The sequence below is a fragment of the Ochotona curzoniae genome, unplaced genomic scaffold, assembly GCF_017591425.1.
Source record: "Ochotona curzoniae isolate NIBS_2020 unplaced genomic scaffold, NIBS_Ocur_1.0 contig_3432, whole genome shotgun sequence".
Classification (NCBI taxonomy): Eukaryota; Metazoa; Chordata; class Mammalia; order Lagomorpha; family Ochotonidae; genus Ochotona; species Ochotona curzoniae.
Window position 1 is genome coordinate 12,980,704 of NW_024465859.1, and position 14,909 is coordinate 12,995,612.

Genomic DNA, 14,909 nt, shown 5'->3' on the forward strand with positions numbered 1-14,909 from the left:
TGAAACCTTAGGTGAGTTACCTAATCTGTCTCTCAGCTTGATTGTCATTTTTGCTTACTTAATTTGAAAAACAATAGAGAGAGCGCCAGACAGAGATTCCCCATCCGTTGGATCACTCCCCAAATGTCTGTAGGAGTTGAAGCTGGGCCAGGCCAGCCTCATGGGTCTTCCATGTGGGTGGAAGGGATTAAGTACTTGAACCATCACCTGCTGTCTCCCTGAGTGCTCATTGGCAGGAAGCTGGCACCAGAGCCAAGACATAAATTCAGGTAACTCTAATATGGGATGTGAGCACCCCAACCAGCATCAAAGGCCTATCCCATCCCCAAGTTTCCACACATGCAAAAATGGCATATTAGTAACCCCTGTTGCACCATGAGCTTGTGAGAATTATTACATATATGAAGCACTTGAAACAACACTGATCTGCAAACTCCCAATAAATGGTGACAAGGCAAAATTCAGGCCTCTTGGCAGCCAATTTACTAATTTTTGAGAGGAACTAAAGACCGAGTTTGAGGGGCTGCAATATTTTTAAGTATAGGTAAATAATACAAACACTCCCCAAGCTTGTATGAGCCAAAAAAGAAGGCAGCTTCAGGCCACATACAGTTCTCAGGCACCAACTGCCTCTTCTCTAATGCTGTGTAACCAAAAGATCTAGGGAGGCAGGCAGGCCTCAGATCTACTTCCAACTGTGGGGTCCTGAGGACCCAGAAGCTGGGAAATCAGGATCAGAGAAACATGGGATGCAAAATCCTACGCAAGATTATGCATAAGCGACAGATGGCCCTCCTGACCACACAGAACAGAACAAAGTGCTTGTGGAGAATTAAAAGAAGCTATAACATGTAAGGAAGCAGTGGGACAACACGCCTCTCCTTGTCCCCATGTGCTTCTTACCACATCTTTGACCGTGGCTACCACCTCTCCTACAGGGGGCCAGGATGGACACCCTTTGTGTCCAGAGCCAGCATAAAGTCATTCTCTTCATTCCATTTGTAAAGCACAGTCTTGCTGAATGAGTCTACAAGCCAAAGCAGTTGCTATGACTGCCAAAAACGCCAGACGGCAATTCAGCAGAGAGCGCTCAGAGCTGCTTCTCAAGTGAGACATCAGATAAATAAGTGAACAACAACAACAACAACAACAAAAATAAAGATCAGTGTCACGGAGAGACAGCCATTTCTTTGCAAAAACAGCGCACCAAGGAAAGCAGGTACTCTTTGTAAAAGTTTAAGGACAATGCTCCATTCTCCTTTGACATGGCCAGCTCATTATCTTGTCTGCCATTATTTAAAGCTAGCCAGACAGGTTCATAACGAGATGCTAGTTCTTTTCTATTCTACTGACAAGTCTGCAGCCCATCTGCCTCCCATCAATGATGGCACACGTGTGGAGATGGAGCAATGAGATATTTTTAAACACTCTTTCTTTAATTAATTCATCCCAAGGACTTGGCGCTGGGCATGCGGCGGGGTGAGGGGCAGGCAGAGGGAGGGGGGAGCAAGCTCCCAATCCTGGTAAATAAAGAGATTTGCCGTCATCTGGATTCTAAAACCCTTTCTGTGAAGCATTCTGCCTGCCCCTCCCCAACAAGCTGGTGAGGGCCTGAGAGCAAAGACTGCAAGCAAGCAGCGTCCAACATTTGCAGAATTTTTTTTTTTTCAGACTACTAGGGCAAGTTCTGAAAATGCAAACAAAACTAAAATCTCATATTGAGAAGGACGCTCTGCGCCACTAGGTGATTGAAATGAAGGATCTGTGTAGTTCATACTGAAAGGTAAACCAATCCAATGAGGAAAACAATATCAATATGGAAAACAATTTAGTTTGCCTCTGAAAAGGGGAAAACCAGACACTGGGCATTTTGGTGGAGAGCAGGGAATTTTCCTTGAAGTTAACCTGGATTGAGTTTGAAACTGACTAAGCTTTGCAATTCTGGAATTGTAGGATTTATGGCACACTGACCCAGAAATCTCAGACTCGGCCTTTAAATATTACATGTTTTTGCAGCCGAGGCATCATTTCCTAAGCGCTTTTCCTTGTCTGCCTGCCACATCTCCTGAATGTCGAAGGCCAGGCACACAACACCTCGTTGATGGTTGCATGAAGTGGGAAAGCTAGTGGCCAGGGGACGGATGAGCAAACCTGTCTTTTAGATTTTAATTACCTGGCATTTCCACTTCGCAAGTTTCATTGGGATTAAATATTATTTCTTGAGAATTAAGCTCTGAATTACTCACAAGAGATTGTCTCGGTAAACATGAAATGGCTTTCTCACAGCCTAGTTAATGTCAATTTTACCCAAGGAGGCCGATTTCTATGCTCTTGAAAATGAGAAAATTAGGAATGAAAATTACAGCAAAACCCAAGGCATGCAATAACACAAACCCCTCTAGAGCCCTGCCCTCCCCCCAACGACAGCCACCCTCTGCTCGCCCCCTCTCCGTGAGGCCACCGCCTGGGCCCCTCCTCCAGCTGATTTCAACTTCACTCCCCAGGGGAGGAAGGAGAAGGCAGTGGTTATGTTTTGCCTTTGTCTGTTCAAACTAATAAATTCAGGGGGACTCCCTTGCCAAGGGTTTCTGCTGTCAGCAGTTTTCTGTTTCCCTTGCTCCCTGCGTCAAGCAGAAACCCAAGCCCCCCTGGTTGCCTTTCGCCCTGACCCCCTGGCTCCTGGGAGTGGATGGGAAGACAGACTGCCTTGGGTCTCGGGCATATGTGATGATCTAGCCTCCACCTACCCCCAAGAGTGTATTTCTAAACTGTCTGCCTCTCCAGCTGCAGTCAATAACGGACACTAGCCTGCCTGCCACCAACTACTTCTAATCTCTTTCCAATTTGGGTCAGGGACCTAAAAGCCATTTCTGTAATTCTAGCCATGACGGGGGACTAGAAGAGAAGAATGCTCAACTATCAGATTAGACAGCTTTGCAGGAAAATCACTCTGAGGCCTGGGAACTACCAAAGAATCCACTGTTAATTTTTACAGAAACTGGATGTTAATAACTCTGATTCCAACTAATCAGAAACCTTGAAAAAAGAAAACCCAAATTTTAGATATATGTAATGTGCTCGCCAAAGCAAAGACTGAGGGCATAAGGAAATGAGTAAAAAAAAAGAGACCCCCAAAGGAACATGCTGATAGGGACATCAGAGTCAAGGTTCCTCCAGCCATGCCCGAAGAACGAGTCAATCGCTTCTCCAGGTGATGATTCTGAAACTCTGCCAAGTCCTAGCATCTTCCTGAAATAGGACATTATATTACACACGGTTTTATTCCCAAAGTCTGTTTTCACGGAACTGTTTCATAAAGTTATTATAATAATGAAATGTGATGATATCTGAGAATGAGCTTTGAAAGTATGATGTTAAACCAACACAACATATCACCATTGCTTCTAACGATTCTTTAAGCCAACATATGTTGTTAATGATAATTGAGCCACCAAATGAATATTAACTGGAATGGCCAGTCTACCATGTCACCTTATTCTCTAAACATTCAGTGTGAAAGGTTTCACTGAAATGTCCAAAATCTGTACCATAGTTTTTGTCTCCTACTCAGCTATGTACGCTTCAAGGAAACAGTTCCAATACTGGAAACCCTAAGAAAGGAGATCAACTTTAGGATTCCTAGCAATTTTTTTTCTTTACAAGGTGTATTAACTCAAAATACCGGAAGGGGAAACAGAATATCACATAAATAATTAGCTAATAGAGTCCTCCACTGGGGTCAGGCTTCTAAAAACCAGCTTCCAAACTACATCACACTCGTCACCCCTGATCTAGCAAGTACATGGTCCCTGGACCAGAGATGAAAGAGAAGAAAGGAAGGGAAAGGTCAGGCTTCTCAAAACGTCACCTGTATATCAATGACTGCTTCTAACTAGATGACAGATCTTTTTTTAAAAAAAAAAATGTCTCCCAGCTTTTCAAATTCCTTCAATTCTTTCATCTCTCAGCTAGGAGTTCTTTTGGCCAATCCTAACTCAGTGCACAAAGATGCCATTATTAGTTGCATGTGAGTCTTTTGTAAACAATGAAAATCACCTTTACTCTATATTTAATGTCAAACCACGGGACAGCTTTCACATAGGACAAGAGAGAGACAAACACCTTTAGTTCAAGGTGTAATTTATTTTCCTAACCTCTTCCTCTCTCTGACCATCAAATCGGGGAGTTAGTTGGAGGCACGATGTGTGAAACTGTGACCATCCATCTTTCTCACAGCCGTCTCCAGCCCAACCTTTACGAGCAGGGGTGAGTCTAGAAGAGCTCTGAAAGTATCCAAAGATAGCTGGATAGCTGTTCTTATGCAGAACCCTTTATGAAACAGAGGGACACTGATGTTGAACCACCTGGGCTGTTAATATTGAATTCTAGAAATCTTCTTTAGCACCTTTTCTTGAACATAAGTGTCTTTTTAGGGCATCTTTCGGGAGAAATAATAATGCAAGTGGTTGTCACTGCCTAAGTATTAGGGCAAGAAGGGCAGAAATTTCATGCTACTACTAGATGCCAGGCTGCTTTGGCAGGAGTCCAGGGGGCAGAGGACGAGCTCCTCCTGGACACAGACAGTTTCAGAACAAATCCCTTTGTTGGATATTGGAGTATGCAGACCTGGCTTTGGACACCAGATCTTCACTTCTACTTTAGGGACGCATTGTGCCCAAAGAAGTCTGCTCAGTGGTGGAATTTATTAAGAGAGACTGCAACATGCCAGCACCAAGGACCCACAACTTCTGCCCTGCGGGGAGCGGGGGGGGGGGGGGCAGTTCTTGTACTGGTTCCCCACAGAGCGTGCATCCAGTCATCCCTTGCAGGGACTATTGCAATTTTGTAAATCAATCAAACGGCCGAGTTTTCCAATCAGTCATTTATTGCCACTCAAGCTCTACATAGCTGGAAAAGTTTCCTGGAGATACTGGCCAGGAAGCTGTTCCTGTTCCCTTCCTTTGAAAAAGAATAGTCAAAGGATGCTTTTTAAACCTCTTGCAACCCCATCTGCCATTTGTTAAAGACAGTGGTCCTTCTACAGCTCTGGTGCTATTTCCACGCCAACAAGAGCCTTAGGAGACAGGAAAGGACCCCAAGGGCCCCAGGCGCTGCAGGGAACCCGGTGCTACGCCAGGGTCTGGGGACTCCAGCTCCTGACCCAAACCACGTTTTCCTTTTTCCTTTCGGGAAGCACCCAAATCTCTTTCACCCTGTCTGGCCAGGGGGATTCCACCACCGGAGGTCAAGGAGGGCCCGGAAGGAGCCAGCTTTGATTTGAGAGGCCGCGCGCGTGGCTCCTTGCCCCGCCCCGGCTCCAGCCCGGGTTCATTCATTCCGACTGCTCCCCACCTGACAGCGCGGCTTCCCCAGGCAGGGTCTGCTCACGCGACGCGCACGCTTCCTAGGTGCTTCTGAATCTCAAAAGTAACCTCCAGAGGATTCTTCTGCACACTTTTTTTCACATCTCTGTCGTACCTTACCCCTTTCTCAGAAATAAAGCGGCCCTCGGTCTCTCTTGCCCTCAAAGGGTTAAGCGGCCAATTCCACCACAGAACACCAGTCTCCCCGCCACCCTCCCACCCCCAGCCAAGCGTCACTCCGCCGCCACCTCAGAGGCCCGAGCCTCTCGGTCCCCATCCCGCCTAGGAAACCACCACCCCACGCGTGGCCCTTGCTCCCGCGCGGGTCCCGAGAGAGCCCCCTCACCCTTCGGAAGCCGCCATGGTCTGGGGAACGCCCCCTCCTCTTCGGCACTGTCCGGCCCCGGCGGACGAGCGAGAGAGCGCGCGTTGGGGTGAGCGCGGGAGTCTTGGCCCTAAGTGATATTTAACAGGGAGCCTCTCCCCGCCCTTCCACCCGCCTCCCGGGTAAGCCCTTTAGCGCCTCGACGTGCGTTGGAGGCTTCTGCGGGTGCTAATCCGCGTTCCAGCTCTCCGCGCTGGTCGGCCGGCGCTCGCCTCGGCCTCTGGTGGTGGCGCCCAGCAGGGCGCACCGAGGGGATTGTAGAGCCCTGGTCCCCGAGAGCGCTCTGTGTCCCGCGCTGCAGGAGGCGCACCCCGCCGCTGCGCCTCCGCCGCCGCTGCCACCTGTGATTCGCTGCGGGGCAAGCGGGCGCCGCGAGTGGCAGGCCCGAAGAGCGCTGGCACGGGGGAAGGAAGGCGCGCGCGCGCGCGTGTGCGTGTGCGTGTGCGTGTGCGTGTGCGTGTGTGTGTGTGTGTGTGTGTGTGTGTGTGTGTGTGTGTGTGTGTGTGTGTGTGTGCAGTGTGTGCGTGTGAGCGCTTGTGTGCGGGTGTGTGCTCGCCGGGGGAGGCGGCGGAGGCTGCTGCGCCTGGCTCGGCGCCGGCCGGGGAGGGATTGCGAGGTTTAGCCCCCGCTGGAGCAGGGGATTTGCAGGCGATCTCTCTCTCTATTTTCGTCGAAGAGCTGACATCACCCGCGCCACAGCCTCGGGCGACTCCTTTAACTGCCGCCCCCCGCCCCCCATCTCCAGACGCGGTACCTCCTCTGCCATCCCTCCCCCCCGCCCCCAGCCCCTCGCCATAAATTAGCCAAATAAGAAGAGCCTGCGCCGGTTGTCCGGGAATGCCTGGGCAGCCCATGGCAGGAGCCCAGAATCTAAGGAGTTGCTATTGTTTCCCACTCAATCCCACGTCACCCCGGATCACCCCGCGCGGGCCGAAGCGCAAAGCGACAAAGCAGAGAGCAGGGTTGCCCCTCGGCCCCCACAGTCTCGGGTGCTTCCACTCACTGCCTGGCACAGCTGCTCAGACTCACACTCGCCCCCAAGCTCACCCGCACAGGCGGGAACACCCACCCCCGTTCTCCTGTGTCTGTGGTTCCAGGCCCGACCAAATGCCAGAGGCTGAGCGGGACAGGCTGCGCGGCCGAAGCACTGCCCAGCTGCGCGCCCTCCTCCAGCTCGGCCAGAATAAATCTCTGGCCTTCAATTATTCATGGAGATTAATATTGATGCTGCTCTCGGGGGACAGCAAGAGGCGTGCGGAGGAGGCTGTAGGTGTTTTTGTTTTTGTTTTAGCGGAGAAAGGTCTGCTTGGGGGCGCGCCCGGGAAGGCACCGAGCACGGGCCCAGACTAAAGAGGTTGAGGATGGAGAGGCGCGTCTGGACCCTCTCCACTTGTCCGGCTTCTGAGGCCAAGGAGGCGGTGCGCAGGGACAGATGGACCAGTGCAAGGGAGCGTCCACGCCTCCTGGCCGGCTTTGCATAATAATTACGAGAATCCGGCAGCTTTTCTTTTCTCAGCGACTGGAACCCAGTAGACGCCCGTGGCTCCACCACCTGCCACCCCGTGACCGCGGGGAAAGGAAAACCTCGCTTTCCTGGTCTAGACAAAAGAAACCCAAATAATGATCTCCTTGACAGGGCCGCAGTGAGAATTGCACAGCCCCTCAGTGAGAAAGATGTGCACCTGCACCGTGTAAAAGCGTTGGGGGGAGCTGTCAGCGGTGCAGTGGCGCCAGCCGCGTGGCAGCTGCAGGCTCCTTCCTCAGAGGTCGCAGAACCCTGAACTCTGCAAGCGATCAGGGTGCCCTCTCCCTCCAGCCTTCTTCCCTGGAGGAGGCGCCCTTGCACCCTTTGCTGGGCTGAAACTTATCAGTAGGTGGAGTGCCAAGAGACACGTGGCCGTCCAGGAGTGGTGGTGTCAGGGAGGCAGGGATCCTAGCAGCACACCTTGGTGTTTAAATCCCCGACGTTGGTATCAGAGGACTACAATCCTCCACCACGGTCCAGAGGAGACAAACTCCTCAATCTCCCTTCTTTCCAACCATGAAGTGCAAAGGATACTAAATGAAATAGGAAATATCTGCAAAGCTAGAGTCTAACACCCATATAACCTTCAAAAAAAATCTTCAGTTCATTTTAAGGGACTGCAGAGGATAGTTTTTGGGCAAAACATGCAAGAAGGAATAGACAGAGGAGCAAAGTAACAGAGGATCTAATGGAAGTTAACAACGAATGAACAAGTTCCTATCTGCCTCCTTGCTTCCTCTCCCTTCACACAATCTACACAATACAAACATCATCCTCCAGCCCTCACCACCCTGCCCCGCTTCTTTACTGCCTGTCCCATGACGTCAACCTGATTGCATCACTTTCCTCTTGGCACCCTTAGAATCTAACTCAGTGTTTTCTTTTAAGGAATAAAAGCTATAACCATTTCTTTATCATTGGGCATTTGACTTTGGGTACTTCCCTCTTCAAAAAACCACACAGGTATTGCTTAATTGAATAAACATGTTTTATAGAAAATAATGGGTCCGTGAAATACGTGTTTCTCATACCTTGATAGTATGCTTCACGTTAATGTCCGTTAGGTCATCACATCTCATTTCCTTTAGGCTGTTTAGAGATTTCCCTTTTCTGTCAGCTGAAGTGGCAGCCTGAGAACGTAGACACAAATTTCTCCCAGGCTTCGCCGTCAGGGGTCCCAGCAGCACCCTGCTTTGTTATCACTGTCTTTAAAATCAACATGAAGGCAGTACTTCCTTGTAATCACTCCACATTGCACTCAGGCACAGAGCTCTGAACTGCCCAGAGCAAGGTGTTTGGTAGAAAGAGGCTGAGTTAAAGAGAAGCAGTAAGAAAGAGGATGGCATTGTTTGCCAATTGTAAAATATCCTGTTAAGAAAAATTAGTCTTAATTATGTTTTCAGTATTTGGGACCTGTAGAGTTCAGATGAATCCTCCAGCATGGTCTAATGAAATCAGAGTGGTCCTTCCAGTTGGCCACCTTCCGAGTAAGTGGCTGTTCAGAAACCTTACATTTGAGGAATATTGGCATTCAGTGACCAGGTCTATTAAATCATGTGGACGATGCCACAGATAATTCTAAGAAGAAGCTTTCTTCATGCCAAGTAGGTCCTTGCCAACATTCATACCGATTCTTCATTTTTAAGCAAACTGGAGCAGTGATCTGCCACACTGGCTGCCCTTTAAAAAGAGCTTCTTGGAAAATCACAATGTGTAGGCCACTCTGCAGAGATTTCTGTTCCATCAGTCTGAAGGCTCTGACTTGGGTATGTTTTTTTTTTTAAGATTTATTTTAGGACCTGGTGTGGTAGCCTAGCGACTGAAGTCCTTGCCTTGCACACACCGGGATCCCATATGGGTGCTGGTTCGTGTCTGTCCCAGCTCCCTGCTTGTAGTCTCGGAAGGCAATCAAGGACAGCCCAAAGCTTTGAGATCCTGTATCCACATGGGAGGCCTGGAAGAAGCTCCTGACTCCTGGTTCCTTACTTCGGATCAGCTCAGTTATCATCATCATGGCCACTTAGGGAGTGAATCAGCGGACAGGAGATCTTCCTCTCTGTCTCTCCTCCTCTATGTATATATCACTTTCCAATAACAATAAAATAAATCTTTATATATATATATACACATTTATATATTTTTATTGCAAAGGCATAAAGAAAGGGACAGGTCGAAAGATCTAACATCCACTGGTTCACTCTCCAAGTGGCCGCAACATCTAGAGTTGAGCCAATCCAAAGCCAGGAGCCTGGAGTCTCTTCCAGGTCTCCCACACAGATGGGATGGCTTAGGGCCATCCTCCTCTCTTTTTCCAGGCCACTTGCAGGGAGTTGTATGGAAAATTGAGCAGCCAGGACATGAACCAGTGCCCAGATGGGGTCCTGGTACTTGAAGGAGGAGGATTAACCAATCCAGCCATTGAGCCAGGCCCAACAAGGGTATTTTTAAAACATCCTCAGTTGATTGATGCCACTGTGCAACCAATATGGTGACCACTGAACTAGAAATGCTTCAGTAAGATAAGGTAAGGTCCAGACACAGGGCTCCAACAGATAGTTGGAACAAACTGACATATTTAGTCTTTGGAAAGAGATAATTAGACTGATCCATCTGTCTTCAAATACAAGGAATTATAATCCTTCCAGGCAAACACTTGGGTGTGGTCTTGACAACTAATGTGAGAAACAGAAAAACTTAGAGTTCTCTTATTATTCTGCACATAGTGTATGGAGGGTAAGGTAGCACCCACCCCCACCATTGTTCTGGATAGCAATTCAGCTATGGGTCTAATAGTGCAGTCAGTGTTAGACTCAATGCTACCTTAGTCTGTGTATGGGAGCCTCTTCGCTTCCTTATTTTAAAACTAGAGAAGATTACTGTGACTGCTTCAGTGTTTCCGTGAGGATTGAGCCATATGTGGGAAGCACTTAGCTCTCAGCTTGACACGAACGGATGCTACCTGAGATTCCAGGACCCAGTAGCATGTACCCAAAGCCGTTTACCAGAGACATCACTTGAGCACTTATCTGCTCCTACCCAAAATGTGACCCCACTTTCTCTTTTTATTCCCACAACAAGCTACATCCCTCAGCCAACATTAAGAAGATAGAGCCTCGGTATGGGGTCAGAATGAAATCAAGTCTTCTAGTATCTCCCAGGCTCCTCAAGGGAAACTGTCCTTGGTTATGGAGCAGCCAGTACATGGGATGTGCCATATTTGCATACTGATTTGCCTTTCTCAAGTCCAGCTCATGAGCAGGCCTCCCTCCACATAAGAACCCTCCCACAGGACTGAATACAGAAAAAAGTCAATTGTGTTGTATTCTGAGAGACAGCTTGAGGGGTTTTTAAAATAAATTCTGACATAATGGGTAATTCCTTCTTTTCTTTTAGGTTGCTGACTTAAAACAACTTACACTCTGGAAAAATGACTTACTAGAGTTGAATTAAGGTAGCATTTATGATATGTCATGGTAGTTGTAGCATTACATTAATATTTAGTGAATGCTAACTATGTATGTAATATAGTTACATGGGCAATCTTGCCTGACTTTTAAAGATGATCTTCTGCAAAAAAATATAACTATAATTCCCACTTAACAGAAGCAGAAAACTAAGGTCCATCAAGATTGAGGAATCTACCCAACTGGATAGAGATAGTGATTATATGAAGTCAGGGTCCCAGCTAGAAATAGATGGTATAACCAAATGTAATGAATTGTAGAAAGTTTAATAAAGGGACCATATATAGATACAGGAAGGATGCCAAGCCGCCTCAAGGCAGGTCCTTGGGCTGGTATCAGTGAGGCATAATTACCCACTCTGAGGTTGAAAGAGGCTCTCTAGGACTGGGAGAGGAGTACTGTCTGCAGAAGATTGTCTAACAACTGAAGCCTTTGAGGCTACAGCACGGCCCTGGGAGGGGCATGAGAGCAGCCCCTGCTTCTCCCCAGTACTTCATTCCCTTCCAGGCAACGCTACTGGTCAAGGCCAGCTGACAGGTGGAGGGCAGGAGAGACCACTGAAACAGGTCACAGGCAATCCTTGTAGTTTACCCTCCCCAAGGAAATACAGCAGAAAGAGGAAAGTGTGGACAATGGGTCTCCAGAGGCCATGGACAAAGCTGGGGTTTGAGTGCAAGCAGTCTCCCAGCAGAAATATGCTTTTAACCTATAGAGACCATCATGCCATCAGTGTTAGAAACAGTTGTTCCATAGCATCTAGAAACCTCTCAACCATGGAGTCTTCCAGCAGAGACTCAGATTACTCATTAGAGATCAGAGAATGACTTTGTGCTATAGCACTGGTTGTGGGGTAGCCACAAAGGTTTCAGTTCTGAATCCTGAAATTCTCAATGTTCTCCAATAACTAGGATCAGAGAAGGGACAGAAATGATCTCCTTTGTGATCTTCTAAGGACTGTCTGTCTTGGTTTTTGTTCAGATTGCTTGACATTAGCTATTGAAGCTGTACATAGGGAAAGGGATGGGGGACTCCTCATATAGAAAAGAGAAGAATGTCCCTCGATACTCGCCCATAAAAGGTTACTCAGAAAGACCATTCCCATTCTCAGAATGATAACAGAGGACAAATGATTCAACGTCCAAAGATTATCAGAAGAAGGGGACCTGGAGCGAACTATCATAGCCAAGTGACCCAAAGGTTACCCCTGAAAAGAGACTATCATTGAGTAATGTCTGAGGAATATGAGCTTGATTTTTCCTCCCAAATGCAATCACTGCTTCATTGGCTTTGCTCTTTTAAAAGTATTGATCTTTGGGGTTGGCATTGTGGCACAATGGGGTAAGCCACCTCCTGTGAGATTGGTATCATATATGAATATGAATTCAAGTCCTGGATGTTCTACTTCTGAAGCAGCTCTCCTGAGAAAATAGCAGTGGAAGTTTTAGTACCTGGTCTCTGCCACTCATGAGGGAGACCCAGGTGGGCTACATGGCTCCTGGTTGGTCCCACTTGGTTGGTTCCACTTCACTTCCACTTGGTTCAGACCTGGCCCCTTGCCATCTAGGGGAATACCTTTGAGCTTTAACTCCCTCTTCTGTAAAATGAGGCCATTCATATAGCTGCAAAATTATATCTGTGTAACAGTTATCGTAGGACTTGGGACCCCATGTTAGCACACCAAATGGCTGTGCTATGCCTTCCTCAAAACAAAGGCATTAGAAACTATATGTCCACATCTGTTTTTAAAACTCACTGAATCACGGAGACTACCAGACTAGACATATGAAGGTTTTTAAATACAAATAAACCATAAGGACTTTAGAGGTCCTTTCATAAGATAATTGATATGAATATGCCAGTTTTTAAATGGGAACTATTTTGAAGGTTTGTTTATTTATTTGAAAGTTACATATTGAAATGGAGAGTTAGAGAAAGAAATCTTCTACCCACTGTTTATTCTCCAATGGTCACAGCTCCAAGGGATGAGCCAGGCCAAAGCCCAGTGCCCAGAACTGATTCAGGTCTGCCACATTGGTGGTCAGGGCTAAGCACTTGGGGCCACTTTTTTTTTTCTACTGCTTTCCCAGATGCATTGGAAGGGAGCTGGATTGGGAGCAGAGCAATTGAAATTCCCAATGGCACTCACATAGGATGTTGGCACCACAGGCAGTAGCTTAAACTGCTTCACTACAGTGCCAGCCCAAGAAAATTATTACATAATGTTCCTATTTTTAAAAAGTTACCAAACCAGTCTCTGACAGCACTGGCTCTGAAACCAGCAGCATACAAGAGAGAAACTTGAAAAGTCCAAAACTGATTTGGAAATAGAAACGATTTGAGAAAGAGAAGGGCATGCAAAGCTTTAACTAGCAGGAAGAGAATTTTCATGGAGGCAACACCAGATCATTGTATCAAGAATGCCAAGGTGGAGGCAGAAGTCATAATGCAGACTTCAGAATTTGACTAACCTGAGAAGCATTTTTCTAAATCACATTTGGCGTTGAATGCATCATTGTCTTCTTGCTTTAAATGACCTTGAGTTTGACGCAGCTCTCTGGGCATCAATATGGGCATAGTCACAACCTCATACACTAAGAACTAATTAGGGACATGTCATATAAATCACTTAGCACAGTCCCTGGCACAATGTGGTGGCTATTATCTTCATTAGGTCAGCTTCCTGGCTGCCACTGCTCTCATCACTCAAGAGAGCAGTAGTAGCATCTTGGACCCAACAGCACACACAGCTATGGATAGGCCAGCCTGGGGCCCTGCTTGTCTGATTGTGGCCACTGAATAAGGGGAAGCATCCAAGTCACCGAGGATGGAGCTGCCAGGAGTCGTGAGATACAAGCTGAGTTCATTCATTCTTTTCTTGCCAGCACTCATCAGCAAAAGACAAGTTAAAAAAAAGCTCTATTTTTATCTTTCTTACTTAGCTGATGAGAAAAAAAAAGATGTTATTTCGTGGAAATCTCAATTCAGACTGAGAACTTCATCTAAATATAATCCATTCTTCAGGCAGAAAGCATCAAGTTAAATAGAGGACTTGAGAAGGTTAAAATGCCAGGTAGTTACACTTACTGCCTGATGAATTTTATAGGAAGGCGTGCAGATTCCTTCCGTGTAGCACAGGTGAAGGAGGAAAGGAGACAATGGCAAAAGATGAATGGGGAGTTCTCAACGCTGTCTATCACTTGCCACATCAGTATTTCTAGGATGAAAAGACTGGAGGCTGAATGTCAAGGTTAGCCCACATTTTTATGCCCATCATAAAAATCATAACATTTTGAATTAGTGTGACTGTCTCTTTTTAATAGCTTTATCCTATATAGAGTAGAAATAGCTTTTGAGAGTGATTGCTGGTATTCTAATTTCTACCCTAGATTTTTTGTAATCATGGCAAAGATGACTAGCTAGGCATCCATCTTCCCCCTTCTTTTGTTCCTCTGGGACATTACAATATTCCATTGTGATATGCTCATCATGAAGAGAAGGAGGAAGGAGTGATTTTTTTAATCTTCAGGGAGATGACTTTGCTTGGTGCTAGCTTACAAGAATGAATTCTTGATGTATTTATTCAGTAATTTAATGAAATTACTTGGTAATTCTGAAAGAGACTGTGTGGCAAACACCAAGGGTGTTTTTCTTATAATAAGAATTCTTAATAAGACAAAACAATACAGCAATTTAATTCTAAATTGAGATTATAGACTCAGAGATTTGTTTTTAATCAGTGGATAAAGAACTAAATTATGTCTCTGCAGAGCCACTGTAAATTGCAAGGTAGCCCGGTTCACCTTGAAATTTTGTTTATTAGCACCAGGTTTTGTTTTATTGGCAGCACTGTTTTTCACCGAAAATATGCAACCTTTCCTGAATTGAGAATTAAGGATTAGTAGGATTCTTTTCCCTTTCGGATGAATTACTTTTTCTTAGAAGCCATGAGTGTGGAAATATGACAGTTATTTTCTTCCTTTTCTCACCTGCAAAAGCAATTCCCTGATTTTATCTTCTTTTTCTGTGTAAACAACACTCTCCATCCAAACTGCATTGAGTCTCTGGATAAACACGTGGTGAATTGGAATACAGACGTGAAGTGAGCCCTAAAAGACTCAGCCATTGAAAAGTCCTTTTAAAATGCTGGGCCTCAACAGCACATCCGGGCCGAG

At 46.6% G+C, this 14,909-nt stretch overlaps 1 protein-coding gene across 1 annotated transcript in view; it reads right to left on the reverse strand.

The window, feature by feature from the left end:
- SLC1A2 (solute carrier family 1 member 2) overlaps positions 1 to 5,797 on the reverse strand; it is a 133,176-nt gene extending 127,379 nt beyond the window's left edge. The window contains exon 1 of the mRNA XM_040980108.1: positions 5,710 to 5,797. Within this exon, the coding sequence (XP_040836042.1) occupies positions 5,710 to 5,726 (17 nt within the window). The 5' untranslated portion in view covers positions 5,727 to 5,797. The remainder of the gene's footprint in view (positions 1 to 5,709) is intronic.
- Between the last annotated feature and the right edge of the window lie 9,112 nt (positions 5,798 to 14,909).